This window comes from Rhinichthys klamathensis, unplaced genomic scaffold (assembly GCF_029890125.1).
Source record: "Rhinichthys klamathensis goyatoka isolate OS25496 unplaced genomic scaffold, OSU_Roscu_1.1 h1tg000419l_1, whole genome shotgun sequence".
Taxonomy (NCBI): Eukaryota; Metazoa; Chordata; class Actinopteri; order Cypriniformes; family Leuciscidae; genus Rhinichthys; species Rhinichthys klamathensis.
In genome coordinates this window covers 60,956-79,619 of record NW_026606917.1, presented here as the reverse complement: position 1 = coordinate 79,619, position 18,664 = coordinate 60,956, and the positions used below count along the sequence as shown (strand labels likewise).

The 18,664-nt window shown below is 37.2% G+C and overlaps 2 protein-coding genes across 2 annotated transcripts; both read left to right on the top strand.

Moving 5' to 3' along the window:
• The first annotated feature begins 590 nt into the window (after nucleotides 1–590).
• Nucleotides 591–5,123, top strand: LOC130070798 (uncharacterized protein C20orf204-like). Its single transcript, XM_056235322.1, has 5 exons — nucleotides 591–1,052; nucleotides 2,410–2,541; nucleotides 2,761–2,817; nucleotides 2,948–3,115; nucleotides 4,302–5,123. The coding sequence occupies exons 1-5, from the start codon at nucleotides 990–992 to the stop codon at nucleotides 4,428–4,430; spliced, it is 549 nt and encodes a 182-aa protein (XP_056091297.1). The 5' UTR covers nucleotides 591–989; the 3' UTR covers nucleotides 4,431–5,123.
• A 143-nt stretch (nucleotides 5,124–5,266) lies between these two features.
• On the top strand, nucleotides 5,267–18,664 carry edem2 (ER degradation enhancer, mannosidase alpha-like 2). The gene is made up of 11 exons (XM_056235321.1): nucleotides 5,267–5,491; nucleotides 5,792–5,902; nucleotides 7,497–7,536; nucleotides 7,628–7,733; nucleotides 10,934–11,059; nucleotides 12,217–12,428; nucleotides 12,937–13,078; nucleotides 14,842–14,966; nucleotides 15,085–15,229; nucleotides 17,853–17,974; nucleotides 18,071–18,664. Exons 1-11 carry the CDS (start codon nucleotides 5,385–5,387, stop codon nucleotides 18,524–18,526), a joined length of 1,692 nt encoding a protein of 563 aa, XP_056091296.1. The 5' UTR covers nucleotides 5,267–5,384; the 3' UTR covers nucleotides 18,527–18,664.

Sequence of the window (18,664 nt, the reverse complement as noted above, 5' to 3'; positions counted from 1 at the left end):
CTAGCAGGGGAGTTACCAGGTCAAGGAAACCTTTTTGAATTTTTTTAGAAGTGACTGTTATGATGCTATAGCAATTTTTCGATACTGAATAATGATCAGTTTTGTTTCTTGCATTTATTTTGCATAGTCTACTGAATTGTGATTGGTCTATTCTTCCATCTGTATTCACACTGACTTAGGTGTTGAGTATAGGCCTACTGTACATTGAAAACAACACGTTAAGCATCATGGCTACAGCAATGCAGCTCTGATGTGAAATTGATTAATTTATTGTTGAGCTGAGCTGATGATATAATATGAGTAAGGTTCAGAAACACTGTAGAGCTGGACCTGAATTGTCGACCCCTTCTTTACAACATTCCTCTGAAGAGGACCCTGCCCTGCCATTACCACTATTATTTCTCTGCCTTTACTGGAATTTCCTTCAGGAAAATCAAATCAATTAAAAAAACATATGCGGGATGTGATGATTTTAACAGCCTGACACAAACCACACGACCTATAGTTACTCTCGGCACATTGAAACCTGATACAAATGTTTGGACTATAAAAAGATGAAGGTTTTCGTCTGTCCATACATGAATCAGTGTAGAAATAAAGAGCCATTTCCTGATCACAGCCAGGTCCAGTGAAGAATCAAACCCTTCAGTGCACCAGGTTTATAAAGTAATCTCCCGCCGAAACCGAAACAAAGCGCAAAGTTGATTGATCGCGGAAGTTTTCTCGACTTGATCAGACTAGAGACCTGGTGAAATCAGAAGCGCGATGGCAGCAGCAGCCCGTGACGGCGGAGACACATGAGAGCCTCGAGACTTCTCTTTCACCATTTCTGGAATGGACGCGGTTAAGCCTCATCAACGCGGCTCTCGCCAGACCACCGACTCGAACTAGACCAAAAACGCGTTTTTAAGGTTGATTTTCTTTTCGGTCGGACCGTTGTTGAAGTGTTCTGTGAGAAACATGTAACATGCGTTGGACGCCGCTGGACCATGTCCACATTTCCAAGCCCTGACTGGTGCGCTCAAGAGTCCCTCTTCATCCCATGGTCAATGGTAAGATCCCTCATCATCACTGCGCACTATTCTATCTTCTGTTTCTTGAAAACTCAGTAACTTGCAATACTATTAGGCTACTAATACTCAGATAAGTATCGTTATCAGATTCTAAATGAACCCATTTAATCCCAGAATTAATAAGTGAACAAGTGCTAACTCAGTAACACATGCTTTTCTAAAAACAAAGGTAAAATAAAGTGTATAAAAGTGCACTAATAAATGCTGGGTTGTTTCAAGCCATGTTTGGGTCAAATATGGACAAACCCAACCTGGTTTAAAAATTAAGAAATAAACCAATAATTGATTTGTCCATATTTGACCCAAACATGGGTCGAAACAACCCAGCATTTTGTGTGTACATCGAGTGTATATTTTACTTTTCTATTATATAGGTGGAAAACGTAAAAAAAAAAAAAAAAAAATCTTGACCAAACAGAAAGTTGAAAACAACTGATAAAGTAGTCTATTAGGCAGTACTGAGGGGGAAAGGAATGATAATATTTGCATAGTTTTTACTTTTAGGCCAACTTTGCGATGCTTTGAAATGGCTCATTTTAATGCGAATCAGTTTGTTTATTCAAAATGTGACTCCCCACTGGTCACAAATAAGACATGTTTATGCTTTGATCAGAGAAATCCTAAAATTACAACAATAATATAGTCTCTAAATATGATTTGCAGTTGCAGGCCTATTGCCTATGCATTCTGACATGTTTTATGGAGCTTTGACAGACATTAGCTTCTGGTCATTTGACTTTATAGCAGCCATGTAGACATCAAGAGATCAAGAGTCTACACTGTGATTTGTTGTATAAAACACTTAAAGGGATAGTTCACTCAAAATTGAAAATTATGTCATCATTTACTAACCCTCGGGTTATTCCAAACATGTATGATTTTTTGAACACAAAAGAAGATATTTTGAAGAAAGTTTGAAACCAGGTCGCTTCGGGTCACCATTGACTTCCATAGTAGTAAAAAAATAAAAATACTAGGAAGTCAATGTTGCACCAGAACTGTTCAGTTCCCCATATTCTTCAAAATATTATATTTATTCAACAGAACTAAGAAATTCATACAGGTTTGGAACAACCTGAGGGTGAGTAAATGATGACAGAATAAAAATGTTTGGGTGAACTATCCCTTTAAGACTTGAAATTAGCAGTTATCAGTGAGATTAAATGAATTGGGTAAATAATGGATGAACTGTATTTTGAATATGTTTTCAAATCTAAGTAAATTATAGGCTACTGGTGCATCAGGTTGCAACATTCTGCACAAAGTAAAGTGTTACATCATCAATGAGAAATGCTGAGATGCACCGGGCTACTGATAATGTGATTGTTGTGCTCAGTGTGTGAACAGGCCTGCTGTCTGTGTGGCTGTAATGCTGCTGCTCGCGGTGGCCCACGGTAAACGTGCATGTGATTATTCTGTGATCATCAGCACCTACAGGGCCGTCATCCTGGTCGAGCTCCAAAACCTGGTGAGTGTCATGTCAGATAACCAGAATCCACGTCAAACACACTGTTTATGTAGCATATCTGACTCGCTGTTCTCGTTTGATCTTTTAACAAATTACATAAGCGCTCTCTCGTACTACTGGAAGATTGGTTATGGATATGTGTTCGCTTGTTGCCCTCTTCTGGTTATCTGTAGAAGGTGAACTGATTGAATGTGTTTGCTCTTTTCACTCTTGGCCCAGAATCTGACTGGTTCATTTGACATATCTAAAGAAAAGGACCACTGTTCTTCTGAGAAGGTACAGCCACCTGTACATAATGCATGTATGTTTCTTTAATACTGTACTTTGTCTTTGATGTTTTTTTTAAAAACTGAGCGCTTTTCTTTTCGGTGGCGCCTTAATAATCGCTCGTCTGTTTTGACGGTAGGTTCACCGTATCCTGCGAGACATCTATAATATGACCCAAATCTTCAGATGCTTGAGTGAAAGCAAGAGGCAGCAGCGGGACAGAGTGGACAGAGGCGGGGACATGGCGAAGGTGGTGGGACAGATGGCACAGCTCATCCGAAAAAACTGCTGCAGGCCCCAAAGCTTGGTATAGTGCTTGTTTGTTTGTTTGTTTGTTGGCTGATTGAATGATCAAAATTAAGTGAATCTTAATAGTTACAATGTGAAATAAACAGGATTACATCATCTAGAAATGTATTTATTTGTTTGTTTGTTTATTTATCAAACTAAAGTTCATTTAAATAACTGTAATGTGAAATAAGCCGAAGATTACATGATCAAGAAATTAATTTATTTATTTATTTATCAAACTAAAAGTTCATCTGAATAACTATAATGTGAAATAAACGGATTACATAATCTAGAAATGTATTTATTTATTTATCAAAATAAAGTTAATCTGAACGATTAAATATAATCTAAAACAAACAAACAAAAGGTAACAATCTAGAAATTAAATAATTTGTTTGTTTGTTTGTTGATTGAATAATTAAAAACAATAATCTGACCAATTGTAATTCGAAATAAATATATTTATTTGTTTGTTTGTTTGTTTGTTTATCAATAAAGTGAATATGAGTAATTATAATCTGAAATAAACAGAGGATTACATCATCTAGAAATGTATTTATTTATTTATCAAAATAAAGTTAACCTGAATAATTATAATCTAAAACAAACAGAAGGTAACTATTAGGAAATTAATGAATAATTTGTTTATTTGTTGATTGAATCATTAAAACCATTCATCTGAATATTTATATTTTGAAATAAATGTATTTATTTATCAAAAAGTTAATTGAATTATTGTTTTTTACTGAATAATCGTAATCTGAAATTAACAGAGGATAACATAATCTATAAATGTTTTTATTTAGAAATGTATTTATTTACTTGATTGATTGTGGCTTGAATAATCAAAATCTGAATAATTATAATCTAAAACAAACAGAAGGTAACTATTAGGAAATTAATTAATAATTTTTTTATTTGTTGATTGAATCATTAGAACCATTCATCTGAATATTTATATTGTAAAATACATTTATTTATATATTTATCAAAAAGTTAATTGCATAATATTTGTTTACTGAATAATCGTAATCTGAAATAAACAGAGGATAACATCATCTATAATTTTTTTTATTTAGAAATGTATTTATTTATTTACTTGATTGATTGAATGTGGCTTGAATAAACAAAATAAAGTTAATCTGAATAGTAATGATCTGAAATAAAAAGATGATGATTTAGATAAATGTATTACTTTGCAGGCAAATAGATGCAAGAAAGTGTCTTGCGAGCCGGGGAAGAAGCGTAAAGGAAAACAGCAGTGGAGAATGAAAATGATGGGAAGACTCATAAACTGCTGGCAGCGGCTGCTGAGTGTGGCGGCGTATTAAATCACAGTTCAGCTCCACACAACATTATTTAAAACAGTATGCACATTCATTTTCCCTTTATCATTATTTATTCACTTTCACTTAAAGAAAAAAGAACACCAAGTGTTTTGTATAATACTCCTTCAGTGAAATGATAAACTGAGATTGTGTCAAGCTCATAAGAAATCGTATGATTATCTTTCTTCTGGTTGTTTTATATGTTTTATTTGATAGCTCTATATATGGTTTATGCATAGCAAGTTCAAAAGATATTCATGTTAAACAGTTACACTCACATCTGGTGCTGCAAATTGAGCCAAAATTACAGCTGTAATCATTTAACGCTGACTACGTTATTCATGTTCTCATGGGTCTACGACAACTAACACTATACACAGTAACTTATCTCATGTTATTTCAATGGATTCATCTGTTAAAACGTGTTGGGTAGAAGAAGGTGTTTATTTGTCTGAATTACAGTGTTTGAAGTTTTATTGGATAGTGTAATGTTTTGGAAACTGTCAGGCATTTCATCATATCAATACTTCCAATATTCAGAAACTCATTATGGACATCACTATATCCATAATTTTGCTGCTTTGGTGCTGCTGATTTATGTGTTGTTTTGTTGATTCTTTCCATTAGTCCACTTTTACTGTATGTAGGTTTAAAAATAAATACATGAATAAAAGCTTTTTTAAAAGATTTTTCATTTTTTTAAAAAAAATTTATTCACAATCGTGTATTTTTTATTTTTTTTATTTTTTGAAAGAACCAATGACTTTTACATTTTCTCTTTAGCAATTTCAGGGCTTTTATTTTAAAATCGACAGCGCGTGCTACCTGCACGTCAGCATTCACTCATGCGCATGCGCACGATGTGCACTTCCTATTGTCACTGTTTGTAGTATTTGTGCATATCCATGTCGCTTGAAACTATAGTATTGTTTATGTCTGCTCACATCTCGTTACTTGATGCTTACTTTCCTTTTCTCCGCCGTTTTTTGCGCCACATACCTGTCTCCCATCATCAGTCATGTTAAAGGCAGAGATTTTACTGAGCAGGAAATGTCTCATTACAGGTGAGATTCATTTATGATACGCTAAATTCGTCATTCATTATTGATGTGGAATAAGAGGGTCAGATGATCGGGGTGCCATATAGAGTTAATAAGTAGTTACAACTGCTGTAACAAGTATACATCTATGTCCTTTACGTATTTGCTGTCAGTCAATCGGCTTTGCCATATGGTCATGTGTAAATATAGCAGTCAGCAAACTAGTCACCTGTCATAATGTCTGATTCTGCTTTGAGGAATATTGACAATCATTCCTGTTTAAAGCGGTTTGATATTTGTTGTCTGTTTTATTTCTCTTAACAGGGACAGAATAAAGTCGATGTTTTATCATGCTTACAACAGCTACTTAGAAAACGCATATCCTTATGATGAGCTGAGACCTCTGACGTGTGATGGACAGGACACATGGGGAAGGTATATGAGCTTACAGCAGAAACTTTTCTGTTCTTCAATAACAAGGAAAACAAAAGGACAGCAGCACACTGCCACAACGCTCTCCAACTGTATGAGAGGCAAACTACATTTCGCTCTTCGGCACTCAGTCACAAATATTAAAATGTATACATGCATCTGAAAAGGTGTGGCCAGAAAACAAGACCGCAATTAACCAATGAAAACACGTGATGTTCTCCCCCCAAAAATTAAATAAATAGATTTAGGGATGCACAATATATCGGCCACCATATCGGTGTCAGACGATATATGTTCATTTTTAATGTTATCGTTATCGGCCCAATAAGAAAAATTGGCCGATATATTAAAGCCGATATATAATGGATTATTTCCTTCAGCTGAGACACTTCAGATGCGCACTGTTCGCCATGATGGTTTTGAATTTCTTGAAATATGATTGGAATCTCTTAAAAAAGAAAAATATGGTTCAGTGCAACATGTCCAGCGCAAGTCTGTCAAATTGGCTAGATAAAATTGTAATGAGAACATTATAATTGTGTGCTTGGGACAATGCTTTTAATGGTGAGACTTTTATTTTTGTAATCAGGTTAAAATTATAAAAAAAATTGGATTTATATTTATCGGCCAATATATCGGTTGTCGGCTTTAAAATATAAAGAATTATCGGCAATCGGTATCGGCCAAAATTTTCATATCGGTGCATCCCTAAAATAAATAAGCTAACGGATATGCCAAATTTAGCTTCTATAGAAATCACCAAAAGGTGTTTTTTTTCAGTCAAAATGGATTCCTTTTGGAAACAGTTTATTTATAATAAACACCCACATCATATTTATATATATATATATATTAGTTTATTCGATAACAAGAAAGCAGGCGTCGCCACAAAGGAGGCTTTCAGCTTGTCAAATTCCACCTTAGACCAGTAATTATCTCCTATATTATCATCAAGTGACAGACCCAATGGAAGCTGTGACAATACGTTAAATTAACTAAATCCAAGAATAATGAGAAGGTTTTTAGTCATTTTAAATCTAGGCATGATCAAGTTTTTAACTTGGGGACATTTAGGTCATAAAGGATTTGCACATGGTTATTTCTTGAAAGGTGAAGAACTATCAACATGCCGCCTTTGTCCAATGTTAAACATATTTTATTGGACTGCACAGTTTTTCCTCCAAAAAGACAATTTACTCAGAGATCAGTTTAAATGATGTACTTCAAAATTAGAATATTTGTCTTGTATTAATCTTAAATGTGTTATGTAGTTTTTGTTAATTGTAAGAATTGTGTCATTCACTGTGTTCTCTGCATGAAGATAGCCTTGCTGCTGACATGACGTTAAAAAAATAAAAAGATAATGTTTCACAAGATTAAAATGGACAGCAATGGGGTTTTTTCCATTGAACTTTGTCAGAGTAAAAATCTCACTTACATTCAATGATGCTTTTGCACAAAATACTTATTGAAAAGTAATATATTACAGACCTTTGTCTGTAATATATTATCTTTCATAGTGGAACACATAATTCAGAAGATTCAGAAATCTCATTCTATCATGATAACCTCTCTATTTGTCCCTTTTTCCTTCAAGTTTTTCCCTCACACTCATTGATGCTCTGGACACATTGCTGGTATGAAATTACATTCAGCAAGATTCTTCGGTGTCATAAAGTGGTTTTCTGTAGTTCAGATGCAGAGAATGTTTCTCCTTCTCGATCACAGGTATTGGGAAACCACACAGAGTTCCAGCGCGTGGCCACTCTGCTTCAGGACACGGTGGATTTTGACACGGATGTAAATGCATCTGTGTTTGAGACGAACATACGAGGTAAGGCATGTATTCATGAAAAATATATACACATATATATATATATATATATATATATATATATATATATATATATTAGTGCTGTCAAACAATTAAAATATTTAATCGCGATTAATCGCATTAATGTCATAGTTAACTCGCAATTAATCGCACATTTTTATCTATTCTAAATGTCTCTTGATTTCTTTTTGTCCCATTTTTTTTTTCTCATTTTAATGCTCTTATCAACATGGAAAAGTGGATCGGCTTGCTTTGTGCAAATGTTTTTTATTGAAAACAACATTGGCATATACTGTGTTCAATTTCACACTAACATTCTCACTTGGAGCAAATAATCTCTCACACAATGTAACACTGTCCATCAATAAAAGGGTGAAAGAAATACTGACGAGGTCCTGATATTGACGAGGGGGCGGAGAATTCGCATCAGCTGTGTGTGTGTGTGTGTGTGTGTGTGTGCTTGGCCATCAAGTGATATTTCAGACTGGACGTGCTGCGATCGCGATGATGATAGCTCAGTTCACAACGACAAAACACACAGATCACTTTAGTCTTGTAAACTTTCCATTCAGAATCTTATTGGCATCCATTTCGGCGTCTTGTGCTCGTCATCCACTCAAAACGTAACGTTAACCAACTATTTGGCCGGCTCGCAAGCCCAAAGAAGTGTGTGTGGCGTCGTGCCTGTTGTTTTGTTTCCGGTCTAGCTAGATCCGCTTGCGCTTTGGTCGACGAAGCAACAAAACGTCCTCGCACGGCGCAAGCCATTGAAATGAATGGGCTTCATAGCGCAGCGCTGAAACATGCCGCGTCCTCTTGCAAAAGCATGTGAAAAAAACTACAAAGTTTGCTAAGCCAAAAAGACCGTTAAAAAAATTAACGCCGTTAAAATGGGTTTGCGTTAACGCCGTTAATAACGCGTTTAACTGACAGCTCTAATATATATGTGTGTGAGTGTGTGTGTATATAGGCATATATATACAGGTCCTTCTCAAAAAATTAGCATATTGTGATAAAGTGCATTATTTTCCATAATGTAATGATAAAAATTAAACTTTCATATATTTTAGATTCATTGCACACCAACTGAAATATTTCAGGTCTTTTATTGTTTTAATACTGATGATTTTGGCATACAGCTCATGAAAACCCAAAATTCCTATCTAAAAAAATTAGCATATCATGAAAAGGGTCTCTAAACGAGCTATTAACCTAATCATCTGAATCAACTAATTAACTCTAAACACCTGCAAAAGATTCCTGAGGCTTTTAAAAACTCCCAGCCTGTTTCATTACTCAAAACCGCAATCATGGGTAAGACTGCCGACCTGACTGCTGTCCAGAAGGCCATCATTGACACCCTCAAGCAAGAGGGTAAGACAGAAAGAAATTTCTGAACAAATAGGCTGTTCCCAGAGTGCTGTATCAAGGCACCTCAGTGGGAAGTCTGTGGGAAGGAAAAAGTGTGGCAAAAAACGCTGCACAACGAGAAGAGGTGAACGGACCCTGAGGAAGATTGTGGAGAAGGACCGATTCCAGACCTCGGGGGACCTGCGGAAGCAGTGGACTGAGTCTGGAGTAGAAACATCCAGAGCCACCGTGCACAGGCGTGTGCAGGAAATGGGCTACAGGTGCCGCATTCCCCAGGTCAAGCCACTTTTGAACCAGAAACAGCGGCAGAAGCGCCTGACCTGGGCTACAGAGAAGCAGCACTGGACTGTTGCTCAGTTTTGCATGTCATTCGGAAATCAAGGTGCCAGAGTCTGAAGGAAGACTGGGGAGAAGGAAATGCCAAAATGCCTGAAGTCCAGTGTCAAGTACCCACAGTCAGTGATGGTCTGGGGTGCCATGTCAGCTGCTGGTGTTGGTGCACTGTGTTTTATCAAGGGCAGGGTCAATGCAGCTAGCTATCAGGATATGTTGGAGCACTTCATAATTACATCTGCTGAAAAGCTTTATGGAGATAAAGATTCCATTTTTCAGCACGACCTGGAACCTGCTCACAGTGCCAAAACCACTGGTAAATGGTTTACTGACCATGGTATTACTGTGCTCAATTGGCCTGCCAACTCTCCTGACCTGAACCCTGTAGAGAATCTGTGGGATATTGTGAAGAGAAAGTTGAGAGACGCAAGACCCAACACTCTGGATGAGCTTAAGGCCGCTATCGAAGCATCCTGGGCCTCCATAACACCTCAGCAGTGCCACAGGCTGATTGCCTCCATGCCACGCCGCATTGAAGCAGTCATTTCTGCAAAAGGATTCCCGACCAAGTATTGACTATTGAGTGCATAACTGAACATAATTATTTGAAGGTTGACTTTTTTTTTTTTGTATTAAAAACACTTCTTATATTGGTCGGATTAAATGCTAATTTTTTTTAGACAGGAATTTCGGGTTTTCATGAGCTGTATGCCAAAATCATCAGTACTAAAACAATAAAAGGCCTGAAATATTTCAGTTGGTGTGCAATGAATCTAAAATATATGAAAGTTTAATTTTTATCATTACATTATGGAAAATAATGAACTTTATCACAATATGCTAATTTTTTGAGAAGGACCTGTATATATACATATATATTTGTGAGTGTGTGTGTGCTCTTGTTTTTATTACATTGTGAGGACCAAATGTCCCCACAAGAATAGTAAAACGTGAAATCACCTACATTGTGAGGACTAGCCAATGGTCCCCGTAAGGGAAATTGATTAATGAACATACTTGATGTTTTTTAGAAAATGTAAAAGAGCTGAAAGTTTTCTGTGATGGGTAGTTTTAGGGGTAGGGTTAGTGTAAGGGGACAGAATATACAGTTTGTGCAGTATAAAAACCATTACATCTATGGAGAGTCCCCACAAAGATAGTGGACCAGACATCTCTGTGTGTGTGTGTGTGTGTGTGTGTGTGTGTGTGTGTGTGTGTGTGTGTGAGAATTATAAAATTGCATAAATACTTTTATTAAATAATTATTTTACATTACTGCTAAATATGGAATGTGCTTTATTGTCATGAAAACTACTTTCTTCATGCAAAACAGATCTGATATGTTACAGATCTGTTGGGGGGGGGACATATGACCCGAACATGTTTTTGGCAAACTCATTTCCTGTAATGCAGGGCTGTGATCATTGGCATTCAGTGAGTTTGACCAGTGCATGTGTTCATAATCTGGTGACGTGATGAACTGTGTTTCTCTGCAGTGGTTGGTGGGCTTCTCTCGGCTCATCTGCTCTCCAAGCGTGCTGGGATGGAGGTGGAGGAGGGCTGGCCCTGCTCTGGACCCCTCCTGCGCATGGCAGAGGACGCCGCACGCAGACTGCTGCCTGGTGAGGGAGCTCGTGGACACTTCAAAACTACATTCAAATTACATCCCTATCTGAAACACATTTAGCATGAATCGTGTGTTGCATTTGTCATTGAACCACAGAAAATGAGCCATACATTTAGTTAAAGATGGCATGAAAAGGAAGTTGCAATAGGGTTTTCTTCACTATTGTGATGTATATCTGAGTGAAACAGCTTCTCGAACAAGAAGAAATGTAGGACGGGACTTGATTTTGTCCATGGGGAATTGATTGGATGGTTGTGGTTTGCTATTGGTGGATCTCCTGTGAGTGACAGGTTGCCCCGCCCTCACGCCAGTAAACACATCATCAGAGAAGAGATGTCGCTTCAAGAGTTATTTTGATTAAAGATTACAAGGACACATATATTTAAAGTAAAAATAATGATGTGCACGGATAGATTATTTATAATAATTACTGCAATATTCCATAAAAAAAAAAGAATTGTCAAATTTGATTTAATGATTTTAAAAAAATGTAAATAACAAATAAAATAAGTTCTAAATTATAAGTACTAAATTACTAAAACGGAAAAAACCCCAGAAATATTATAAAAACAAATAAAAATGGCAAAAAAAACAGCAAACTGACTCAAATTAAAAATGTCTCAAAAAATTAAAAAGGTCACTCAAAATATTATTAAATACTATAACAGTATATAATTAATATAAAAATAACACAGATTAATGAGTGCATATAGTGTTTTTTATGTAATGATTGTCTTAACTCTCCATTTATCATTTTGTTCATTTCAGTTTTTTAGTATATTTTATTTCCTGCCATTAAATCAAAAAGTAATACATCATGCATTCATCACTAGTTTACCGTGCTAATAGTTTTCACAGAAAACGAGACTGAATTTGCATACTCCTATTAATTTAGAAAAACATGTAGTTTTAAGCATTTAGCTAAGCTAGTATCCCAGTATTGGGACATAAAATTGCATCTTTCATAATTGTGTAAGGATGTGTGAGCAATATTTGCCCAAAAGGCATGCATGGATATGTCCAAAACTCCTTGAAATTCTATTCAGTCACCATCAATGTAATGCACTAATCCTAATCTGGCTTTTTAAAAATATATTTGATCATGATAATTGAATAATGCTGTCAGTTTTTAATCATTCTGTCCCGTGTCAGCTTTCCAGACGCCCACAGGGATGCCGTATGGCACGGTGAACCTCCTGCGGGGGGTGGACCCCACTGAGACCCCCGTCACCTGCACTGCTGGAGTGGGCACCTTCATCCTGGAGTTCTCCACCCTCAGCCGCCTGACCGGAGACCCTGTGTTTGAGAACGTGGCTCGCAAAGCTCTCAGGGCCTTATGGAGAAAGCGCTCAGAAATTGGCCTGGTAAAATCTTTTGATCTGGGCTCAAGCTGTTTGTAGTTCAGCCATGATGTTCTGAAGTGATAGTTCACCCAGACATGAAAATGATCTAGTCTTAGGGCTTTCACACCAGCTGGTTACAGGAACTTGGTTATCGGAACTAGCCACCTGTGCTAAGACAATAACACAACGCAGCAGACGAAGGCTTTCTGTTAACATTAGCTTACTGTGTGTTTGTCGTATCGCTGTTTCATGTCCGTGGAGTAAGCATATGTAAACCGTGTGTTTACATGGCTTTTTAAAGTCCCCATGAAATCAAAATTACGTTTTCGGTTAGCCTTACTGTTATCTATAAGCTGTGTGCTCCAAAACAATGACAAAATTCACATTTAGAAGTGTTTGTTAAAATATGGTCTGGAAAATTGATAGAGAAGTCTGGAAAAATATGGATTTTTGTAATAGAAATACGTGTTGTGACTCCAGCATTCACTGTTCTTGTTAACATTATCACGTAACCATCTCATCTTTTCAGGTGGGCAATCATATAGATGTCATAACTTCTAAGTGGGTTGCTCAGGACGCAGGGATCGGGGCGGGGGTGGACTCGTACTTCGAGTATCTCGTAAAGGGGGCCATCCTGCTGCAAGATGAGGAGATGCTGGCAATGTTTCAAGGTAAACATTAAATAATTAACCCTCTGGGGTCCTTCATTTAACAGTCACAGTCGGGGCCTTCGAAGGGCGGGATTAATATTTATGAAAAAAATCATAATGTTTTTTTTTTTATTTGTTTTTTATAATATTTTTTCTTTTCTTTTTTGGTGTTTTGAGATAATTTTATGATTTATAATTAATATTTATGCAATGATTATGACCTCTTTTTTCTCCCATTGAATATAATAGAATAAAAAATTTTTTTTATTAAAGCTGTATTTCATTTTAGAGTCAAGCCTAGGCCTCATGAAAGCAATTTTTGAATGATTTGATTTTTGAAATTAGATGGATGCCATCTGGTTGACACACTGAGCATTTTAAAATTTCAAAACAGATATATGTAATCTGAATTTATTAGTATGTATGCGGTGTTTTATTTATTTATTTGGATTAGTGTTAGTATTATTACATTGGGACATATCTAAATTCTACTGTACAACAGGAATATATTTCTGTCAAGTTAAACCGAACTTTTATTTTGACGAGTTGTCGTGAAGACCTTTTGAGTTTCTGTGTGTTTATGTCATGATGATAGTTTTTCTCAAATGAAGCGGTTAAATGATCACGAAGTGACTTTCGGAGTGGATCTAGAAGAGCCTGGAGAGGAAATTCATGCATTTGTGTCTTCATATATAGGCAAAAATACAGCGCAAGCGTACACATGATACAAAAATACACGTGCTTCCGTGTGTGTGTGTGTGTGTGGGTGGTAAATGAAACTGCGTGTCGGCTGCACCATTCATTCACACAGAACATGCAGGATTCGTATTTAAATTGTCTTTGTGGTTTAATATCCACACACACTTGTCTACATCGCGATTTGTTTTCAAGTGTACTGAACTGCTTTCTATTTATTCCTCAAAAAATTTACAAATTCCGTGAAATTCCGCGTTATACAATAAATTCCGTTTTTATGACTGGATTTTGTCAGCATTTTAGGGGGGGCGGGGTGACGTTTTGGGGGGGCGGGCCGCCCCCCCAAAAACAATGGTAGGGGAAACACTCGTATGTGTATAAATGTGTGTGTGTGTGTGTGTGGATGTGTCTGTTTTGCACTCTTGATGTTTTATAGATTCACCCCTTCACTGTTGTGTGCTTTTTTTCTGGATCGTGGCTGATTTGTAGATTGTACGCACAAAAAAAACTCTGTATTTTCACATTTTTGCCAATTTCCCATTCATTTCCTATGCGGGTCCATTTGGACCCAAAGGTCCTGAGTGTTACTATTTTTTTTTTTAAACCACTTAGGCTATTCAAATCCTGTCCCCAATTTTTTTGGGTGTTCATATACCAAGTACCAACAAAGTCACCAAATTTCAGACCATTCTGATGAAGCTTCGATTTTTAATAATTTTTTATTTAAATGCTTCGGGTCCATTTGGGCCGAAGGACCCTTAATAAAGAAGCCGTATTACACAAGCATTGTACAATAGTTTTACAAGAGAATACTATTTCAGTCTTTCTACTTCAAAATGTCATGTTTAATTCACTGTGTGACTTGTCGTTTCTTTGTAATCATTCGTGAAGTTTACTTGCGATTTTTAAGTGAAAATGGTTTCAAAGTAAATCCTACACCAAATTTGTTTTAGTGTATCTGCAATTGATAACTTGCTAAATTGCTATAGATAATCATCATAACACCAACTAATTTCCACTAATTGCTGTTCATCTTTCCTTATCTTGCTTGCGTGAAAGCATTATCAACTTTCAAATGTGTGTTGCAGAATTTGATAAGTCCATAAAGAACTACACTAAGTTTGATGATTGGTATCTGTGGGTGCAGATGCATAAAGGAACCGTATCAATGCCAGTGTTTCAGTCTCTGGAGGCGTTCTGGCCTGGACTGCAGGTGAGAAAGCAGATCTTTCGCCATACACTAGTCCAGTATGTCCACCATTTTATATATTTGCATCTGAGAGCAGATTTCTGTGACTCCTAATAATGCACATGTGTTTATTTAATATCAGAGTTTGATGGGTGATATTTCCAGTGCCACAAAGACCTTCCAAAACTACTACAGTGTTTGGCGTCAGTTCGGAGGCCTCCCAGAGTTCTACAGCATTCCTCAAGGCTACACCGTGGACAAGCGCGAGGGCTACCCTCTGCGGCCAGGTATCTATAAAACACACTGCACAAGAGAGCAGTCCTCAAACCATTGATTAGTTGTCTTTTAAACCATTATATCACATTCCTGAGCTTTTCTTAAAAACGTCAAATACATATTTATTTCGTTTTTAGATATTTTTAAAACGAGTTTTGTAAAACATTTGAAATAAATAAATATATATATAGTCCTTTTTGCATTCTGGGTCGATATCAACTGTGGCTTTAGAAGTGATTTGGTGCCTTTTTTTCCATCTCTGACTTTTATTTTACAAAAGTATTTTTGAGACAAATGTTGATAAACATGAAAATGCATGCTTAGACACACTATACACCAAATGTAAGTGATAGAAATAAAGAATATCATATTGAACTACAGCCTGGAAGGTGTGCAGAGCAAAAGTTCAAAGACCAAATAGTGTACATTTTAAAGAAGTCGATATTTCACTCTGCTGACACCAATTGATAAATCGTTGAATGGAATTTTGATCATCTTTTTCATCATAAAAGTTAGTTTATGGGAGTAAAATAAATGTATTTCGTTAGAAAACATTCTAAAGTAATATTTACACTATCGTTTGAATGTTTGGGGTCGGTAAGATTTTTAATGTTCTTGAAAGAAGTCTCTCACTATCTGATCAAAAATACAGTAAAAACAGTAATGTTATCAAATATTATCACAATTCAAAATAACTGTTTTCTATTGTAATATATTGTAAAATGTCATTTGTTCCTGTGATGGGAAAGCTGAATTTTCAGCATCATTACTCCAGTCTTCAGTGTCACATGATCCTTCAGAAATCATTCTGATATGATGATTTGATGCTCAAGAAACATTTCTGATTGTTATCAGTAGAAAGCAGTTGTGCAGCTTCATATTTTTGTGGAAACCCTGACACATTTTTTTAGGATCCTATGAAGAACAAAAGTTAAGAACGGCATACATTTTTGTAAAATTATAAATGTCTTTTCCTGTCACTATTGATCAATTTAATGCATTCTTGCTCTTTAAAAAATAAATAAAATAAAAAACTTTGACCCCAAACTTTTGAACAGTAGTGTGTTGTTTTGATCTTGTTTTGTTCGAGAAGGATTTTGTAGGTTTCATAAATGTGGAGTTATAAGTTCAAGGAATAAACAAATACTGGTAATTCTCATAAAACAATACATTTAAATAAAATGTCTCTATATTGATAAAAATATTCTTTCTTGCATCACACTAAAGTTCGTGTAATATGACATTTTCAAGATTTTCACAACAGCCCTGGAATGTGAGTCTTTTTTTAATGCTTTATAAGGGTTACGATTGCTTTAAAGGGATACTCTACTGGTTTTTCCTATTAAACTATGTTATTCCCTTAACTAAGACGAGTTGATATATACCTATCTCGTCTCAGTGCGTGCACTACATCGCTGTCTGCGGCGAAACTTTGTTAGATCTTATCTCAGCCCTGTTCATTCACTACGTGCCCAGAAGAGAAGCGACCAAACACCTCCACCTCCCTATTTAAATACAGTTACACGAGGAGTGTAACTCGACCTAGGACGGTGACACAAAATAAAACGTTGCGCTTTTCTAAGTGTGTAAAATGGATAACTATATTGTATGGCAGAATACCATAGCAAGTGCTTGGGAGCACTTCGACTCGGCGCAGTAATATCATCTCTCGTGAAAAGTCCTCTCCCCCCGCTCCCTCTCCTCCTCCCTCTCCTTCAACGGGAGCGGACTTTTCACGAGAGATGATATTACTGCGCCGAGTCGAAGTGCTCCCAAGCACTTGCTATGGTATTCTGCCATACAATATAGTTATCCATTTCACACGCTTAGAAAAGCGCAACGTTTTATTTTGTGTCACCGTCCTAGGTCGAGTTACACTACTCGTGTAACTGTATTTAAATAGGGAAAACGTGGAGGTGTTTGGTCGCTTCTCTTCTGGGCACGTAGTGAATGAACAGGGCTGAGATAAGATCTAACAAAGTTTCGCCGCAAGACAGCGATGTAGTGCACGCACTGAGACGAGAGAGGTATATATCAACTCGTCTTAGTTAAGGGAATAACATAGTTTAATAGGAAAAACCAGTAGAGTATCCCTTTAAGGCCGGAATACACTATATAACTTTTCCCCAGATTTTCGGTCTCTCTGGACGGGCGCTAGTTGTCGGAAGTCAAATCCAGTCTTCAGATTTGAGTTGACATTTCACAGAAAATCTCACAGTTTATGATGGGCACAAACTGCTAATTATTTAATTTATTTTTTAGCTTCAGGCTTTTGATTCCATCCAGTCGTCGGCGATCAAACATGTTGGATATTTTGAGCTGATTTTATAACACGCTCTGTTTTCATTTGTCATGCGTCAACTCAACGAGCCGGATCTTTCTGCGCGAGTTTGTTGTGTTCGTACTTGTAACAACTTGAAAATCTAGTAGTGTATGATCCTCAATCTTTTAGTGTGTGATGCTTAGTGTTTTACAATCTGTTGTCAAAAGTCATGTAGAGTATTTCAGCCTTCAGCGACACTTTAGCAATCAATGGCTTTGCAAATAACAGGCATGTTGGCAGCAAGTTTTGCACGGGTACCGTATTGATACATTTACATGAATGAAACTGAAGTAACTAATTGTGTTGTGCAGAGTTGATCGAGAGCGCCATGTATCTGTACAAGGCCACCGGCGACCCGACGTTCATGCAGCTTGGCCGGGACGCAATCGAGTCGATTGACAAAATCAGCCGGGTGAACTGTGGTTTTGCCACTGTGAGTGTCTCAAAATGAGTCTCAAACCTTCAGCAATATTGAGACTGAATCCAGCGGAGTCTCTAAACGTACTCGTCTTTTTTATTTCCGCCAAAGGTGAAGGACGTAAGGGACCACAAGTTGGACAACCGCATGGAGTCCTTCTTCCTGGCCGAGACCATTAAATACCTCTACCTCCTCTTCGATCCTGAAAACTTCCTTCACAACACGGGCACTGAGTTTGAGCTCGGCGGCCTGCAGGGGGACTGCGTTCTCAGCGCGGGGGGGTACATATTTAACACGGAGGCTCACCCGCTCGACCCCGCCGCGCTCCACTGCTGCAGCCGATCCCGGGACGAGCACAGGGAACTACAGGACATACTCCTCAGCTTCTCAGAACCACTCAGGCCTCCCGCGGACACATCAGAGGAGACGTCAGGGCACCGGAGCGCCCCGGAGAGCATCGCACTGAAGCCAGGAGAGAAACGAAAACCTCCTGCGCTCTCCTGCCCCGTGCAGCCGTTCAGCGCCAAACTGGCCGTCATGGGTCAAGTCTTCTCGGACAACTCTTGAACAGACGTTCGCACCGCTAACAATGTGTAAAGATGTAGATTATCTTTGTAATTTAACTTTGGAGAGATTAAATGTTTTCTAAAAATGTGTGGATTTTTTCCCCCACTCTTTTTATTAAAAAGTTTTAGATAACAAAAA

Excerpts from the sequence above, each read along its gene's own strand:
- LOC130070798 (XM_056235322.1), top strand. The coding sequence starts at position 990 with ATGTCCACATTTCCAAGCCCTGACTGGTGCGCTCAAGAGTCCCTCTTC. Across the intron at positions 1,053-2,409 it reads TCTTCATCCCATGGTCAATG|TGTGTGAACAGGCCTGCTGT; the intron begins GTAAGATCCCTC and ends TGTTGTGCTCAG. Across the intron at positions 3,116-4,301 it reads GCTGCAGGCCCCAAAGCTTG|GCAAATAGATGCAAGAAAGT; the intron begins GTATAGTGCTTG and ends ATTACTTTGCAG.
- edem2 (XM_056235321.1), top strand. The coding sequence starts at position 5,385 with ATGCTTACTTTCCTTTTCTCCGCCGTTTTTTGCGCCACATACCTGTCT. Across the intron at positions 5,903-7,496 it reads GGACAGGACACATGGGGAAG|TTTTTCCCTCACACTCATTG; the intron begins GTATATGAGCTT and ends TTTTCCTTCAAG. Across the intron at positions 17,975-18,070 it reads TGAACTGTGGTTTTGCCACT|GTGAAGGACGTAAGGGACCA; the intron begins GTGAGTGTCTCA and ends TTTCCGCCAAAG.